Raw genomic sequence first — 17,114 nt, 5'->3', positions numbered from 1 at the left:
AAATACTCATTATGGGCATCTTGGGGGTCAAAGAAAAATGTATTTTCTGAACACTTTACACTCACACTGTGGATAAGGATGGCTGAAATGCTGGGAAGGATCCAGAGCGAGACAACACTAAAACCACCCCCACTGTGCCTGGGAGTCCAGGAGGACTAATCACCCTGCCCAGGGTGTACAACAGCCCCCGTGGTGAATTTAGAAACTTGCCTCTGTTTTCAGCTTCGGGACCTACAGTGACCTCACATGCCACAAAAATAGTAGCCTACCAAGTCACCTGTGTACATAGGAGGAAATCATACAGCCATTTTATCACAGTGTTCCTCAGGAATGTCCCTGTACACACCACACAGTTACAAGTGCAAGCCAAACAATAAACTACAGTGCATAAACAAACCTCTTATCTCCACACAATAACTTCCTATCATAGGTAAAACCAGACATCTCCATCCTTGCAATGAAACCTAACCACTTCTAAGGAAAGAAAAGAAAAAAGAACCCAAGAAAGCCACATGTGTCATATCACAGAGCAGTGTGAAAGAAAGATTGGGCCAGGAAATTTATTTTTTTTTTTTTTACCTGCTAAGAGCACTTCCATAGTTTAGGCACACGGGATATACCTACATAAAATGAATTTGCCTTTTAGATCTCATTCCTGAAGATGGAAAGAGCACGGTTAGTCTGGGACTGGTCAGCAGACTGTGTAGCAAATACCAGATTGAACTGTCTGCATTAAAAACAACTTCTTTCTCCCTCTTAATATTAACTGGTAAGTTTGTGGCTTATATTTAGGTTAGCAGGCATAGCTTTTTGGAAAGGTATAAATATCGTATTGTTATCCATAGAAATGATAATTCTTTAACAATGTTTTGAACACATTCATGCCAAGTTCTAACAGATCAATAATGATTTGAATATTTTATTCTACCTTTTCTTTTTCTCCAAAATGACATATGAATTATACATTTGAATTAATATACAACCTCTGAGGAGACCATTAACTCAAACATCCTTGCTGCAATTAGCTTTCATCTGCTATGGATCAGTTCCAGTATTTTCTATTTGAAGTAGAAAGCAGTAGTGAGTCTGGCCAATTAAAGGTGAATCCCAGCCAAGATAAAGATTTGTAAGAAAAGCAGATGCCAGGCAAAACCAGTTTTCTTTTCTGTGCTGACCACATTCCTAAACACTTCTTGATGATCCCCCATAACCTTGCTTTTCCTTAGGTTACTCTGCTTGAGACAGCCCTCAGCTGATCAGTTTGTGCTGAAGCTTGCACAGGGCTCATCAGCTCTACGTCTGGGATAAGCAGGAGGCATTAACGCCCCACTTATAAAAGTGTTAACTTCATGTTTTGAAGGAAGCATCAGAGTATAGCATATGATTTAATATCACCAATCCCCTTTAAAGTTTCCAAGCATGGTGAGTTGACTTGATAGGTGGGTAGTTTTTGCCACTGTAAATCCCCAGCTAGTAGTGAACTATTGAAACTATTTAAATAAACACAGCAAATTTCCAAATCCGCGTTATTTTGGTTGTGTTGATTGCTCTCTGTGTTGAAAGGTATTACCTGAAGTCTTGATTGTCTAATTAGTACCTGAGTGTCCCTTCACTGATCACCTCCCAGAAATCATGAAGTATTTAGGAGTGGGGTTTATTAGGACCTCTCCCAGTACCTTCATTTAAGGAGAAGAGGGGATTAATGAGCTCTGAAACATATGCTGTATGTTCTATTTCACTATTTTTATTCCTGAATTAACAGGAAACACCCTAGTGTATACAGTAACAGTTTTGCTGTATCAGATTTATTGCAGACATCTGAATGGTAATTAAGGTAATGGGTATTCAGACCATCATCTGTGCTCCTGAATATAAGCTTCTCAACATCCAGAGCAGCACCAGACATATCTGCTGTTGGCAGGTTTACTATTTCTTGTCCTATTAATTGCATTGCAGAACATATTTCACTGTATATCCTCATGATCCACAGACCTGACAGAAAATTCTTTTTAACTTTAGCTAGAGTTTTCCTCTGTCATCACTGACAAGAAAGGAAATAGTTTCAGGTTCATTTATCCAGACTTAACTTCAGGCTGTCCGACAAACGCACCTTCTAAACTATCTTGTATTTCCTAGCTGAGCCCTGGAGGAGTCAGTAGTAACGTGCACTGCATGGTTATAGCATATTTTGCCAAGAAACCAGGAGAGATGTTATTTCAGAGCTATAGCTTATTGCACAAAAGTATTTAACATAACATTTTCTTCCAAGAAACAGCACTTTTCATCCATTTCATGGCAAGCAGAGAGAATAGCTCCCAATGGATAATTCCATTCGTTCTTTCCTCCCACACCCCTACCCTTCACCTGCAAGGGCAGCAGCAATGCAGACAACCAGGCCTGCTTTAGGAAAAATCCCGGTTATCAGCTCCTCTCCAGGTCACTGCAGTACTGTGCAGATGGACCAGGAAAGGCCTGTGGCAAAAACCTTCTATTAGCACAGAAAAAAGTAGCAGCCTGTTAGCCTTTGTCCTTCCTGAAGAGACCTCTGGCATCCCAGGATCTCAAGCAGTACCTGAACAGCATCCACAGCACCCCACTACCAACATGCTATTTTGTAAGAATTATTATAATTAGTTTTCACACTTGCCTTCCTCCTGGGCAGGTCTCTTCACCTTTCCCTGGGGGTTGGTGCTCCATGCTGCTAGCAGCTACTAGAGGATACCCCAGGGGCACTTGGACAGCAGCACATCAGGTTGGCTTGGGGCAGGGCAAAACCTCCCCTGGTCCCTCTCCTTTCTCACCTGCGGCGTTAGCACCCACACCCTCACACATCTGCTGGTTATTTTTGCATTGCTTGATGTTGCCTCAGGCGAATTTCGGGTTTCTGCAGCAGGTGGTGAGCCAGCGCAGGGCATTCCCAGTAACTCTGAACCTCTGCAGGCTTGGGGGGAGCAGGAGGTGACATTTCAAAGCAAGTAAAACTCCTAAAGCACTGGAAAGAGCAAAATCCCAGCGTCCGTGCTTCCCTGAAAGGGCTGTGCGGCATGGGGAGGAAGGCTGCTGCCAAAGGAGGGGTTGCATCCCTCCTTCTCTGCCCACTACAGCACGAAAGGAGAGTCAGGCTGCAGGGCCCTCAGCAGACCCCAAGGACCCTGGGGGTTCCTCCCTTGCATTGGCTAGTGACAACAGTCTGAGGGTCCCCCTCCCCAGCCACCGTGTCAAATTCCTCCCCAGTGTAAGCTCCTGCGTCTCCTTAGGCAGCCCTGCTCTCCTCCCTGGCCCAGTGATTATCCAGTAAGCTGCTAATTTCAGCTTGCTTTTCATAAAAGCATCTCTAGATTTCAGCCCAGGGTTTATTTATTGAGTTTCTCTGAACTTTTCCTTTTTCCTTCCCTCCTGCCAGGGCCCAGAGATGGTAAAAGCCCTGGAAGTAGATAGAAAATGCCAAGTTTAGGTTTTTTAGGTCACTGTAAACTACACGCTTATCTGCTTCCAGAACACATAAGCCACAGGATGTCATCCCAGGTCAACACAGAAGGATAAGGGCTAGAAAGGTGTCTTTGGCTGTAGATATGAATAAATCAGGGTCTCATAGGGGAAGTATATATCTGTATCCAAGAAGCCTTTTTTAATCACGGAGCCCTCTTCCTTTTTCCTCAAAGTACCCATATTCTTCTGGCAACAGAGATCTTTTTATATTTCTGAGTTTTCATATTCTGCCCAGCAGCCTGTCATAAGAAAGCACAAAACTACTAAATAGTAAAATGAGGGATTATTTCCACTCATCTCCTGACAGACATTTCTCCAAATTGGATCAAATGATTAAAGGTATTAGAATGACGTCTTGCAGATCCAGATCAAACCATTTGAAACCTTGAGTCTGTTTCTCCTTTGCTTGGAAAGAACCACCAGAAATAGTTGTAGATGCTAATTGCCCATTATTCTCACTAATGTGAAATTGTTAATTGAGATCTTTGAATATTTTACTTGCTTGAATCCTAACCAGGAAAGCTCAAGATGGAAGGACTGTGCAGGGGCTCGCTTCCCACCATGCCGTTCGGGGTCTCTTCCAATGCCTGAATGGTTCTTACTCAAGTCGCTTACACTCAGAAGAGGGGTACAGGCTGTGAAACCTTCCAACATCTCGCATTACGAAGATGGCACTGCTGAAAATCAAATTCAGTCAGAAGAAACGTGTAAAACTAGCGCAGGGACTATGGCTCATGAACTGGCTTTCAGTGTTTGCTGGAATTCTTGTTTTTAGCATGGGATTGTTCCTCAAAATTGAACTCCGGAAGCGAAGCGAAGTGATGGACAATTCTGAAAGCCACTTTGTGCCCAATTCTTTGATATTGATGGGTATATTATCCTGCGCCTTCAATGGTTTTGCTGGCAAAATTTGTTACGATTCTCTGGATCCCGCTAAATTTGCCAAGTGGAAGCCTTGGATGAAACCTTACCTGGCACTATGTTTCCTCTTTAACATATTAATTTTTTTCGTTGCTTTGGTTTGCTTTCTCATGCGGGGGTCTCTGGAGAGTACGCTGGCCCAGGGGCTCAAGAACGGCATGAAGTTCTACCGGGACACAGACACCCCTGGAAGATGCTTCATGAAGAAGACCATCGACATGCTCCAAATTGAGTTCAAATGCTGTGGGAACAACGGCTTCAAGGATTGGTTTGAAGTTCAGTGGATCAGCAACAGATATCTGGACTTCAGCTCCAAAGAAGTGAAAGAGTAAGTAATTTATAGGGGTTTGTATTGCGTAGTATTGTTATTTGATCAGTATTATACTAAAGAAATGTACGCTGCCACAGGCACTGACTGGTGATCAGCTAGGTTGCTTCCTCTTCTGACAAATTCCTCTAATATTATCCAGAACATAAAATATAAAGCATCAAAATACAGTTCTTACTCTTATTCAGCGTGATGTAAACAGACTTAAAATAATATTTTTTATTGTCTTTTATCTCTTTGTAAACCCTATTATGTTGAGCCAAAATCAACAGGAAAGTATCAGAACTTCACTATTCCTAAAGCAGATTTCAATGCGATTTGCTAAGTTCCTAAAAAAAGACCTCCCTGGATATGTTATTGATACCACTTTTAAAACTCCACTTTAGATATTGGCAATTAATCAGTCTCATGGAAACAATTAGAAACAGTAACACTTTACCAATAACTCACGTGTTTTAAACCCTTAAGATTTAGAATTTTATTTTTATATTCACTCAATGGATTGCTTCAGTGCTGTGACAATATTGAGCATCAACATCTGTTGACATTCCTAGATTTATACAACATCCCTTGTAGCCAAATGCATTTTAAGATCTCTTCTGTATAAAATCATGTTCAGTATATATACTTCTGACTAATTTTTTTAAACCTCACATGAAAACAGCACTAGTTCCCTTTCTGCAAACCAGAACAGATTTTTGACCAGAAACACCATAATGGCTCTGATGTCAGTGCCCAAAGAGGCAGTAATTTCAACATTAGATTAGGTGCAGTAAGTGCAAGTGAAAAACAAACATGAGAACAAATGAACTTTTCAAATTAAAAAATGAGCAGAGCATAAATACCCACAACCTTTTAAAAAATTAAGCATCTGGGAAAGAGATTGTTATTCAGAGTTCTTTGGGAACATCATTCATTAATGGTTGTACTGTGTGGTTGCACAAAGGGTCTTGTAAACTGGAAGAAATCTGCCTTTTAAATATACTGCCTATATTAAAAATGTCTGAAGTAATTTTGGAAAAAAGCTTTGTGTATCTCTTGGGATCCCTGCCTGGCTGTGTAAATGGGATTTCACTTGTGTGTCTCTCTGCATACTGTTTTGACTTGTTGGGTGGTCTGGCTGTTTTTGCAATTCTGAATGAGGACTTTATAGTGAAAACTGTTACAGGCTTAACCTGTTGCACTGTGGGGTTATAACAAATACATTTGCTATTTAATAAGGGAGTATTTGCATTGCCAAGGTATGCCCAGGGATATAAATAACTACTTGAAAACATAATAAGTTCACCTTGCCAGCATTATATAGAGATTTGAAAGCTGTAACTTAATCCAACAGCAGTGGAAGGGCAAAGCGTAGGGGGAAAACAAGGTTATATTGTCCTTAATAAATGATGTCTTGTTTGGGACTGAGACTCAGGGCAATTTATTTGTACTACTAGGGCATTAACGATCCACAAATGGATGTTAATGAGTGAATTCAAGGTTTGAACTATGCAGTGGTGCACAATCTCTGCTCACACTCCTGGTGGGATATTCTGGCCCCTTTGAAGTCAATAGCAAAGTTCTCCTTAATTCCAGGGAAGGCAGGAGTCTGACCTCCGCAATGTGATTTTTATATTTTGTTTTGTATGTTGTAGATCCAACCTGTCTGAAACTGGTGGAGCATTTACACATCAATGTGAATTAGACCCGACTCAGAGCATACTTTATGTGTAGAGATAAAACCTCAACTGCATTTGGCATTTAGATATATTTAGGTCATGACTGCAAAGTGGAATTTTGCTTCACCAGGATGTTGCAATCACCTCTCTCTCTATGACACAACTTTAAAATATCCATAAAGAAAGCTACAAGCAAATCTCAGATTTTTTTTTCACCTTTCTAGATCACTGGGGCTCTCCGTTTTCTAATCAAAATGGCATTTGTTAGAGTTGCAGTCCTCTTATTATAGTCTTTTTTTGCAGTGCCAGTGAAACTACTTTTCCAAAATCCTGCTGCTGAAGCACATTTCATATTTTAAATACTGGCTACCTTCCCAAGCCAAGAATAAGTGTATAACCCCATCCTGGAGCTATTATCATCAAAGAGAAGCTATTAGGTTTGCTGGATCAATGGTCTAGCTGGATATGGTGGTCCTGAGGCTGTTGTGGGTCCTTTTTCAAGCTCAGGTCACCTCCAACACCTCCCACCCTAACTATGCTGTGATCACTCTTTTCTGACTGCCTCTCCTGAAATTTCTCTCTGCCATTTACTTTTCTTAAAAATTAGTTTCTTTGAAGAAGTCACCCGAGAGGGTGCATTCCCATCATGAAGAGTTAATCATAAACTCGGTGTAGACTTGACATAGAAAAGGATTTCAGAGAGGAAGAACACCTATATGCCACTATATGAACAGGGGATGTAGAGAAACAGCATGGCCAGGAGGCATGGTGGAAAATCTGCGTTGCCTTTGCTTTCCTTTCTCGTGCAAATTTGCTCTGATATATCTTTATTTGTGTGTGTGTATTCACGCTTCCTTCTGCCCTTGCCCATAGTCGGATCAAAAGCAACGTGGATGGAAGGTACCTGGTGGACGGCGTCCCTTTCAGCTGCTGCAACCCCAACTCCCCGAGACCCTGCATCCAGTACCAGGTCACCAACAACTCGGCTCACTACAGCTACGACTACCAAACGGAGGAGCTCAACCTCTGGCGCCGTGGCTGCCGGGAAGCCCTCCTGAACTACTACAGCAACATGATGAGCTCCATGGGTGCTGTCGTCCTCCTCGTCTGGCTTTTTGAGGTAACCCTCTCCCCTCAGCCATGCTTTGCTGAAGCACCAGCTCCGGAGGGGCAGAGCGTTTTCCAGCATGGACTTTCAAGCTAAAGATCAGATCTGTTTAAAATAAATCATCTGCCGCCGTTCTTTGGCTGAGAAAACATCTAATAGTGAACATGCGCATAAGGCCCAAAAGGTCCCAGACTGGAGGCACAGCTGGGAAGCATGGGGTGGGTGTTAGATTACAGATCCCCCCTTCAGAGCAAGGGGCCAGAGCCTGGAGTATCCCACAGCAAGAGGGGAAAAAGGGACCAATTTTCTGCCAAATGCAGGGTGCTGAGCAGGGAAGGGCATGTGAGGGCTCAGCTGCCCAGATGCATTAATTTTACGTGTGTCACCATTAGTGGGGAATGAAAAATACACAAAGCAGTGCATCGGAAAAAGATGGCACTAATTTGGGGGACAGAAAGTACAGTTAAGGGGCTTATGTGCGGATGAAAATAAGACCTAGAGCCATGCAACATATCCAGCTTCAGGGCAGCATTTGGTTTAAGGTCCATCATCAGTTCCACCAATGCTTTTGGTCTCAAGAAGTCGTTTAGGTGAAGCAGATGGATTAGTTTTATTTTATTCTGCTTCCCAAAACCACTGTGCCAATACTACCCAGTGCAGATGTTTGTGGGCACCATAACACGAAGTGCAACTTTGCTGCTAAAATACTGTTCATTCAGCGTGAGGAGAACATGTCCTTCTGCATCTGGGAGATGATCAATTTTTTAGCCAGGGTGTTCAATCAATACTGATATGCAGGGAGGGTGGGCTGGCAGTGGCACGAGGGCTGGCACACAAGGTGCTGGATGCGGAGGTAGGGCAGGAATGGATGGCAGATGGGGAGGGTGCATCTCACCATGCGACACAGAGCGCAGCAAACCCTTTCTAACCCTTGAAATGACTGGTGCAAATGGCATTGCCTATTTTAAGTGATTCAGCCAGCTTTTTAAAAATTTAGATAAATGCAAATTCAAAAAGGATGCATTATATTTTGATACGATCACTGACCTATACCCTTCCAGGAAAGAAGGTGCTTTTTAGAAAATAAACACCTACCTAAATAATCTGTGAACTGAAAAAAATAGCATAAAGTTACTTCATGTTGTGTTATTGTAAAAATAACTACTCTGCAGGGCTGAGAAATGTACTACCTCCTTGTAGCACTGTTATTCTGGTAAGAAAAGAAAGAGAAGCTTGTGTCTCAGCCCAGATTCAAATGAAGAGTTCCTGAAGAGAGGGGAATTTCAGCTGTATATGAAAATCAGAAGGAAATTCAAAACCTCAGGGGAAAAATGCAGAGAAATACTAATGCCAGCTACAACAAATCATGACTAGGAACCTGTAACGTAACTCTGCTGACCTGTAGGAGATTAATGACAGTGGTACGTTAACATTAATAGAAGCGATAAAAATGCAGTGTTTTATTTCTAACTCTTCAAAGTACACCCAGGTATTTTTTTCCAACCTGTGGCATAATGAGAAATATGATATTCTCTTTCTTTTCTTTGTCTTTTTCAAAATATAAGGTGAGATTTTTTGCAGGCAATCAGAGGACTCTCGGGGCAAAGCTTTAAAGAAATATCATAATCCTGGGTTATAATAATTGGCCCTCTTGAATATTTATGACTTGCTTGATATTCTACCATAAAGGGTCCAGATTTAGGTCTCAAATTCCCTGGGCTTTTAAGTCAAACTTTGAAGGGAGGAAGCAAAGCAGGAAGCAGACAGTAATTTAGTCCCCCTTGAAATATAACCACTTCCTTTAAATTCCAGTCAGGTAGGGAACAATTTTATACTGAGTAGAAGCACAGCAGAGGCCCCGACTCCTGGCCAAGGTAAGATGTCTGTCTGGCCAGGGTGCAACCCAGCAGGCAGTTAACGTGCTGGCTCCGTGCTTCTCATTTTCCCTTTGACTGGCTGGCTGAGGAGCTACAGAAAATCGCGAAAGCAAAGGAGCATCCTGGTTCGCTTTGTGCCTGGAGCCACTGTGAATTCAAGCCAAGAGGCTCAGCCACAGCTCCTCCCCAGCAAAGCCCTTCTGGGGGCCGACGGAGGACTCTTCCAGCTGGGTTGGTGGTACTGAGGTGTGGGAAGGGGGACAGAGAACAGAGGGAAACACTAATCACAGCTGTTATTGGAGCTGTAGAAAAACATAATGTGCCAGATGGGTGTAGGGACCTTGGGGAAGGACATTTAGGTTTAGTGTCTCTATATTAGGTGTAAGGAAGAATGAACTTATTCTGAAGTATCAAAACTTCTATTTGAAAAAAAAAATGTAGCGTGTCACATTTTCTGGAAATATATTATTATCCATGTACTGCTTTTACTAGCAAAAGCTTTATAGTGAGTAACAACCAATCGTGAGAGTGACAAAAAAAGATCACACCCTGCTCTAGCTAAGCTGCCTCAGGCTAAACCCTGGCAAACAGATGGGCTTTGCTGCAGAAGGTCAAGCACAGCAAGCCTGGCTGTCTTCCTGACCTGCCTCAGCCAGCAAAGAGGAAATGGGGGTTCAAAGGTGCCCTGAATAGAGCATTTCAAAAGAAAAGGAGGGCAGTAGCCAGTTCCTGAGATGCTCCAGGTCCTTGACATGTACAAATATGTGGCTCTTGATAGGTCACAGCTACTGCAATGGCCAGCGCCCTGAAAATCATCTCATATGTGGTACCACAGAGGGGGCCCATCGCCCTGAGAGCGATGAGACAGGAGCAGGGGGGTGCATTGCACATCATGTACTGGAGAGTAAACTCTCTGATGCATTGCACGCTAGGAGTGAACTCTGATAACCTTCAAACCCAGCCCACAGGCAGCAGGGACCCTCCAGAAGGACAGAGTTTGCTCTGCTGGCACAGATGGAGAGGCTGAGCATGCTGTGGTGCAGGGGGAGGCACCAGCCCAGCCTGTCCATACCTAGCCCTGGAGAAACACTGCAGCCTTGCTCTTGCTGCCACTTTAAAGTTGCTGTAAGATGACAAGAGTTTTCATGACTGTTGGCCAGGGGACATCGTCACTCAGCCAGACTGGGCTAGCTGTGGGACCCTGATGCCCAGGCCTTCTCTGCTGGGTTGTGATTAAGCACAGGTTTATAACTCAGAGTCACAGACTGGTTGAGGTTGGAAACGACTCTGGAAGTCAGCTTGTCCACAAACCCCTGCCCAAGCAGGGCCAACTGGAACTGGTTGCCCAGGGCCACGTCTAGACATCTTTTGAATATCTCCAAGGAGGGAGACTCCAACACTTCTCTGGGCAACCCGTGCCAGTGCTCAGTCAGCCTCACAGTGAAAAAGTGTCTGCTGGTGGTCAAACAGAAGCTTCTGCGTTTCAGTTTGTGACCATTGCCTCTTGTCCTGACATTGGGCACCACTGTAAAGAGCCTGGCTCCATCTTTGCACCCTCCCTTCAGGTATTTGTACACGTTGATGAGATCCGCTCTGAGCCTTCTCTTCTGCAGGCTGAACATTCCCAGCTCTCTCAGCCTCTTCAAGGTGCTCCAGTCCCTTCATCATCTCAGTGGTCCTTTGCTGGACTCCCTCCAGTATGCTCACATCTTTCTTGTACTGAGAAACCCAAAACTGGACACAGCACTCCAGCTGTGGCCTCACCAGTGCTGAGTAGAGGGGAAGGATCACCTCCCTCAACCTGCTGGCAATACTTTACCTAACGCAGCCCAGGATACCATTCACCATCTTTGCTGCAAGGACACATTGCTGGCTTATGTTCAACTTGGTGTCCACCAGTACCCTAATGCTCTTTACTGTCAAGCTTCCTTCAGCCAGTCACTTCCAGCATATAATGGTGGATGGGGTTGTTCCTTCCCTGGTACAGGACTTCAGCAAAACTGATGGTCCAGGGGTCTATACTGTCATACAGGAGATCGATTAGTTTATCAGATAGTTGAGGACCAAGGTGTTACAAGTCATGCATTCCCATGTTAAATAGGATATGGATAACCTTTGGCTATGGAAGTATTTGATGAAGCTTGTTTGGTTGACCAATGTTTTTCCCTTTCTGGTCTTGAGTGAAGGCAGAGAGACATGAACAACTGAAAATTCTGAGAGTAACCAGTGGTAGCTTTAGTCTTCCAAGAGTTTGGAGACACTGACCGTACACAAGCATGATGACCAGGGTAGATAGGCTAATGAATGGTCCACAGCAGCACATGCTTGAACAGTTCCATGAGTCCAAAATCCAGATACAAATTTTGCCATTGGCCAAGCTATGTGGCTGAATCCCAACTTCAAATCTGCTCAGCTACGCGACACTGTAATCCTGCACGACAGTTTGCAAGCTTCCTCCGTCTCTAGTTCAAAAGCCTCAAACCAGAGCAGCACCTTGTGGGTCCAGGGGAGCTCTCCAGGGGCTTCAGCTGTGCCACCAGATAAGCAACACACATGGAGGACAACTTCTTTAATCATTAGGGTTTAGGAGGACCAGAGATAATCACTTGCTTGGGAATTTGGATAGGATAACAGAGGTATCATACCTCCCTTACAGAACAAATCCTGTGAGGCTGTTAACAACAGTAGGTGGTCTTGACCTTAGCTTTACCTAGCACATGAAAGACTAAACTAGTCTTACAGCTGCCCCATTCTGACCCCCTGCTCTACCACCTCATCAAGCTGGCTCTTCTGGGTGCTGCCTTTTCTTTCTTTCTCTACTTCACAGATCAATCATTTTTCTTCACAAGCACCACAACGGTGGAAGACATGGTTCTGCATGGTGTTAGAAGGCAGGAGACTGGCTAAAAAACATTCTTTCTCTCTGGAGACAGGTTTGGGGTGTTGCCAGCATCAGGGGTGTTACACCAGCATAATCTAGTAGAATAAGTCTCAGTCAGGGCTGTTGGGACTGGTAAATATTTTATCAGAAATACAAATTTGTTTTAGATGGAACCAGTGAGTGATACAGATCACCTGGTGCCTGGGTTTCCTTATTTGCACATACCTATATAAAAACAAAGCCAGAATTTGAAGTAGACAAGCCGATGGCTCAAATCCTAATGCGGCTCTCTTCTGCACACTCAGGAATATTTCCTTGATCAGATTAATATACTTGCCAGACATATGAAGGTCAACGTGAAGTAAAAATATTTAGAGTTAAAATTAAGTGGATGGTGGCAGAGGATGTTGTTGCACATATAAATGGCTTTATGGACATCTAGTGCCCAGGAGCAGAGGTTTCACTGAAATCTCCCAGGAGGCACCGACCCTGTGACGTGGTATGTGGAAAGGCCCCTTGTGCCCATGGCCACACAAAGCTGCTGTTTCACAGCAACCAGCATGTGCTTCCTTCGTAAATTGATGAATCCACTTGTTGTTTATCAGCAGTCACAATTCCCGTGGGGCTCACTGGTTTCAAACCTCCATCCTCTCCTTTCCTACTTGTGAAGGGGCATTTTCCTCCTGCCAGCTCCCCCTCACCCCTCCTGGCCATCTCAAGGGGGAAGGCTGCTCAGGATCTCCTCTCATGTGGAGGATTCCCGCAGCCCTTAAGCTGTATCCGTTTGGTCCCTTTGGCATTTTGCTCCCGCCACCAGCCCAGGCTGCTGATAGTGGGGGACGGTGAAGATGTGGACAAGGGTATAAAGTTTGCCTGATGCGCTCTGTCTTTTCCATTGCACGGCACAGATGTCCGTGACGGTTGGCTTGCGTCTTCTGCACACCTCTCTGGAAAGCATTGCAAATCCTGAAGACCCCGAGTGTGAAAGTGAAGGGTGGATCCTGGAGAACAGCCTGAAGGAAAGTTTGAAGTCTGCGCTGGAGAGTTTGAAAAAGATTGGTAAGTTGAACCAGGTGGAAGCAGACGCCGAAGGGGCCGAAGGAGAGGAAGCCGGGAAGACACCAGCTGTCACAACGGTCAGTTGAGCTTCTAATTGATGTGGACTTTTTATCAGAGAAGAATAAAACAAACTGAAAATTGTGAATATTTATGTTTTAAAAGCTATGTATCAACCATCAGAATACATATTTCTACGCTTTTTTTTTTTTTTGTGTGTGTGTATGGGAGTATACAACATAGTGCACCTTGGGATAATACAGTTATCCACAATGTGAGTACACCATATTCATATCTTCTTGGGGAAATGACCCTACTACGAGTTGCAATATTCACATGTTCCCTTAACAGGGACAGTTAGTTTAAAAAAAAACCACAATAAATTGCTGGCATCACACAGTGATTCATTCCATCTTATTTTGAAATTAAAAGTGGAATTTGAAAAGTTAGTATTTTTTGCTCAGGTTGTTTTACCAGCATGCTTTATGTACTTCAACTTTAGAAGACAAACAGATAGATTTTCTGGGGAGTAACATGTTAGAAGTCAAAGGAAGAAGGATTTCCAGAATTGTATATAACTTAGTATACAGGAATTTTGACAAACCTCTCATATAATGTGATTTTTGTTAATGTGCTAAGCAATGGTATTTTCTGCTGTATTCTTAAGATGTACATAGAACAACATGCAAACTTATGCCGAGAATTTATGTACTAAGCAAAAATTGTAATTTAATGAAACAGCACAAGTATCATGAAAACAACATTAAGTTAAGATTTATGGGTTTTTCTTCTCTCAGGATTTTTTTCAGCCTGTATATCTTGAATGAGTGTTTTGTAGACTTATGCTTCACCTTGTATTTAAAGAAGCAGCTTAGAAGATTTTACTTGTAGTGGGTGGAATCAATGCTATGAGCATGTGCCAGTTAGTTATTCTGGACATTTTAAAAGGTATGTAATCTCATAGCTTGCTCCACAATATTCAAGCCCAACTATTTTTAAAACAAGAAAAAAAAAAAAAAAAAAGCTACTTAGAACTAACATTTTAAATGTTTTCCAGTGTCCTAGCGAATGGATACCATTCATTCGCAAGTACATCAAGCCTCAAATTTTGAGGCCAGGGAAAAAGTAAGTTTAAATAAATCCACAGTGTGCAAATTTTACCAGTTTTATTTTTCTTTATCAGTGATAGGGCACCCTTCATTATATCTTTTAAGTCAAAGGGAAGGCACATTTTGCATGTGCTGCATCTCTCCAAACATACTGTCATAGCTGGAGGGCCCTGTTCTCATATACAAAGTTAGAATAAGACATGGAAAGTGTTTCCTGTGGTGCATGGCCTCTAGTGAGGGAACAGAGCATCATCCTGAGTTTATCTGCAGCTGCCAGATAATTTCAGCTAACGGGCGAGAAACCCAAGAGCAAGCCCCAACTCCTGCACAAACGATCGCAGACATCTCAGTCCCTCAGCTACAAGCCAGGCACCACACTTATTTTTACCCCAGCTGGGTAAAACTTCTACTTCTCTGCAGTGTACCTGGGGGAGTTTTCTCAGCAGGTCCCTTCCACCTGTCTGGCGGCCGGTCTTCAGATGAAGCCATGTTTGCGGCTGCCTAATCATCACACAACCTGTTAGTTTCCATTCTTAATCACTTGTGCACTTGCCCCAGCAGCACTCAGCTCCTCCGGCTTCTGTTCAAACTCCTTCTAGGATGGACAGACCAGTTCACAGCAGGACAGGTAGGGACATGTCCATACATCAAGCCATAGTCTACATCTCGGTGGCCAGGCTGTTTCAGGCCATCTGCACGCAAGGTTTGATTTTGACAGGTATTTGTGGCATCCATTCACATTTTCAAAGCTGGTCAAAGCTTCTAACTTTAGTTACAATAATGAATTAAAAAGTCAACTCTGTTCTTTTGTGCATAAGACTGATTAGAACAAGGGCACTAACATGAAAACCAACTTGCTACTCACCGCAGCCTATCGTCTATTGTTTTGCTGAGGAACACTCTGCGTGGCAGAACTGTACAAACCAGACCAACTCCTTTCTTCTCAGTAAGAGATGGCTACAACCGGCTGCCCCTTTCAGCTGGTCCTTAAAGAACAGCAGCACTGTGGATGGAACATGATGTGGCCACATGTATCAGAGAAGAGCTTTTCAGAGGAGTCACATATGGGTAGGAGCTGCATTACGAGGATTAATTACACTTTTTCCTGGTGAGGCTTCAGTGTGCTGTGATCTATACTGGTTACATCTGATTTTTCAAAGAGATCTAGATTTATTGCTGCCCTAGAAATATGGTTTAGGCCATTGATTTAGACAGGACTCTCCAATTATTTGTGGCCTCTATTTTTTTTTTTTCAGTCTATTGCTAGAGTGACATAACAAATTGTCAGATTATTCTTTCAATGCCACATTGGAGAAGCTAGTTCCCAGAGCAAGGGTGTCATGGTATTAGGTGTGTAGAGAGACCATTTGGGACAGGTTTATGAAGAATAGTACTGGAATCAGTTTCCTACAAATAAGAACAAATAGTATATATGCTAATGCTATCTAAAATAAAGCCTCCTGGTTAAGATCTTTGTAACATCTTATGATTACTACAAGATTGTAATATGACTGCTTTGTAAAATATTACATATAATATACCATTCGTCCAATCTTACATATACTTTCTTGTGACATCGTAAATGCTGTTCTAGATAAAGGTATCTCTGCTGTCTGCAAATGTAAATTTAGGTATTAAAAAGTCTATTGCAAGTAAAGATCTCTTTAAAGAAAATTTTTAAATATATACAATTTAATACAGATTTCTTTAATTTGAATTACTGCTCACTTTTTGCTTCTGAATTTATTTTTTGTGACGCATTTTATGCATTCCTATAAGGTGGGAAGCTTCCCCCCTCTATATAATACTCTGAGAGAAAGCAAACCTTCCTTCTCTCACGTGTCCAGCTAAACTCAGAATGTGCAAGCAGACCCCTAAATCACTTGCCTCTTACTAGAAACAGAATTTTCTGGTCTGTTTTAGTAGTATCCTCTTGTGGTACATAGGAATTAAAACATCTTTACAGGCCTTAACTTCTAGACATGTTCAATAAGTGAAACAACCAGCATCCTCAGGATCAGCTAAACTGGGTTTATAACCTCTTTTTTTCCCCATTTAAATCTAACTAGCAACAGACATTCAAAAGAAAGCATTGTTATTTTAAGTCTAAAGCTCATGTGGTCATATCTGTTTGCAGCAATCCAACAACTTCCAGAGCCATGCCCTGATTTTCAAACTAACAAACTTCAGGAGGATGCAAGCTTAATTAATACAAAACAGGCCACTTCTTTTTAGGTACCTCCATATGGCTTACTGGCTTAAACCCAAGTACCCAGATCTGAGAGCCAGCCCTAGGCCTTGAAGTGTCAACTTCTAAGAAACGTCATTTATTTTTTAAAAGAAATGACAAGAAGTGCACTATTTTACCTACAGTTATTTGAAGGTACACAGAACATTCACTAAAGTGCTTTAAAGGAGAAAATGCAAACAGCCTTAAAGCTATTAATTCCTAAGTAACCTTAATACAATTGATAAGATTAGCCGCTATGCATTACATGAGCTTGGACATTTTATAATACCAGACAAATGCATGTGTGCAGCTTAGTAAAGAGCAAAGGAATGCTATATCAGGCTCATCGGCACCATGCATCTCCTAGCTAACGGTCAGAGAAGATTTTCAGTGCTGATATAAAGAAAAAGGGATCCCAGCAAAACAGTTACTTATTTCTACCCACCTGACTTGT

At 42.6% G+C, this 17,114-nt stretch overlaps 1 protein-coding gene across 1 annotated transcript; it reads left to right on the top strand.

Moving 5' to 3' along the window:
* The first annotated feature begins 3,538 nt into the window (after positions 1–3,538).
* On the top strand, positions 3,539–16,147 carry PRPH2 (peripherin 2). The gene is made up of 3 exons (XM_009976278.3): positions 3,539–4,738; positions 7,273–7,519; positions 13,174–16,147. The coding sequence occupies exons 1-3, from the start codon at positions 4,158–4,160 to the stop codon at positions 13,408–13,410; spliced, it is 1,065 nt and encodes a 354-aa protein (XP_009974580.1). The 5' UTR covers positions 3,539–4,157; the 3' UTR covers positions 13,411–16,147.
* Positions 16,148–17,114: the final 967 nt, after the last annotated feature.

This window comes from Tyto alba, unplaced genomic scaffold, assembly GCF_018691265.1.
Source record: "Tyto alba isolate M040663 unplaced genomic scaffold, T.alba_DEE_v4.0 Super-Scaffold_16, whole genome shotgun sequence".
In the NCBI taxonomy this organism is placed as follows: domain Eukaryota; kingdom Metazoa; phylum Chordata; class Aves; order Strigiformes; family Tytonidae; genus Tyto; species Tyto alba.
This window is presented reverse-complemented; position numbering and strand designations above follow the sequence as displayed.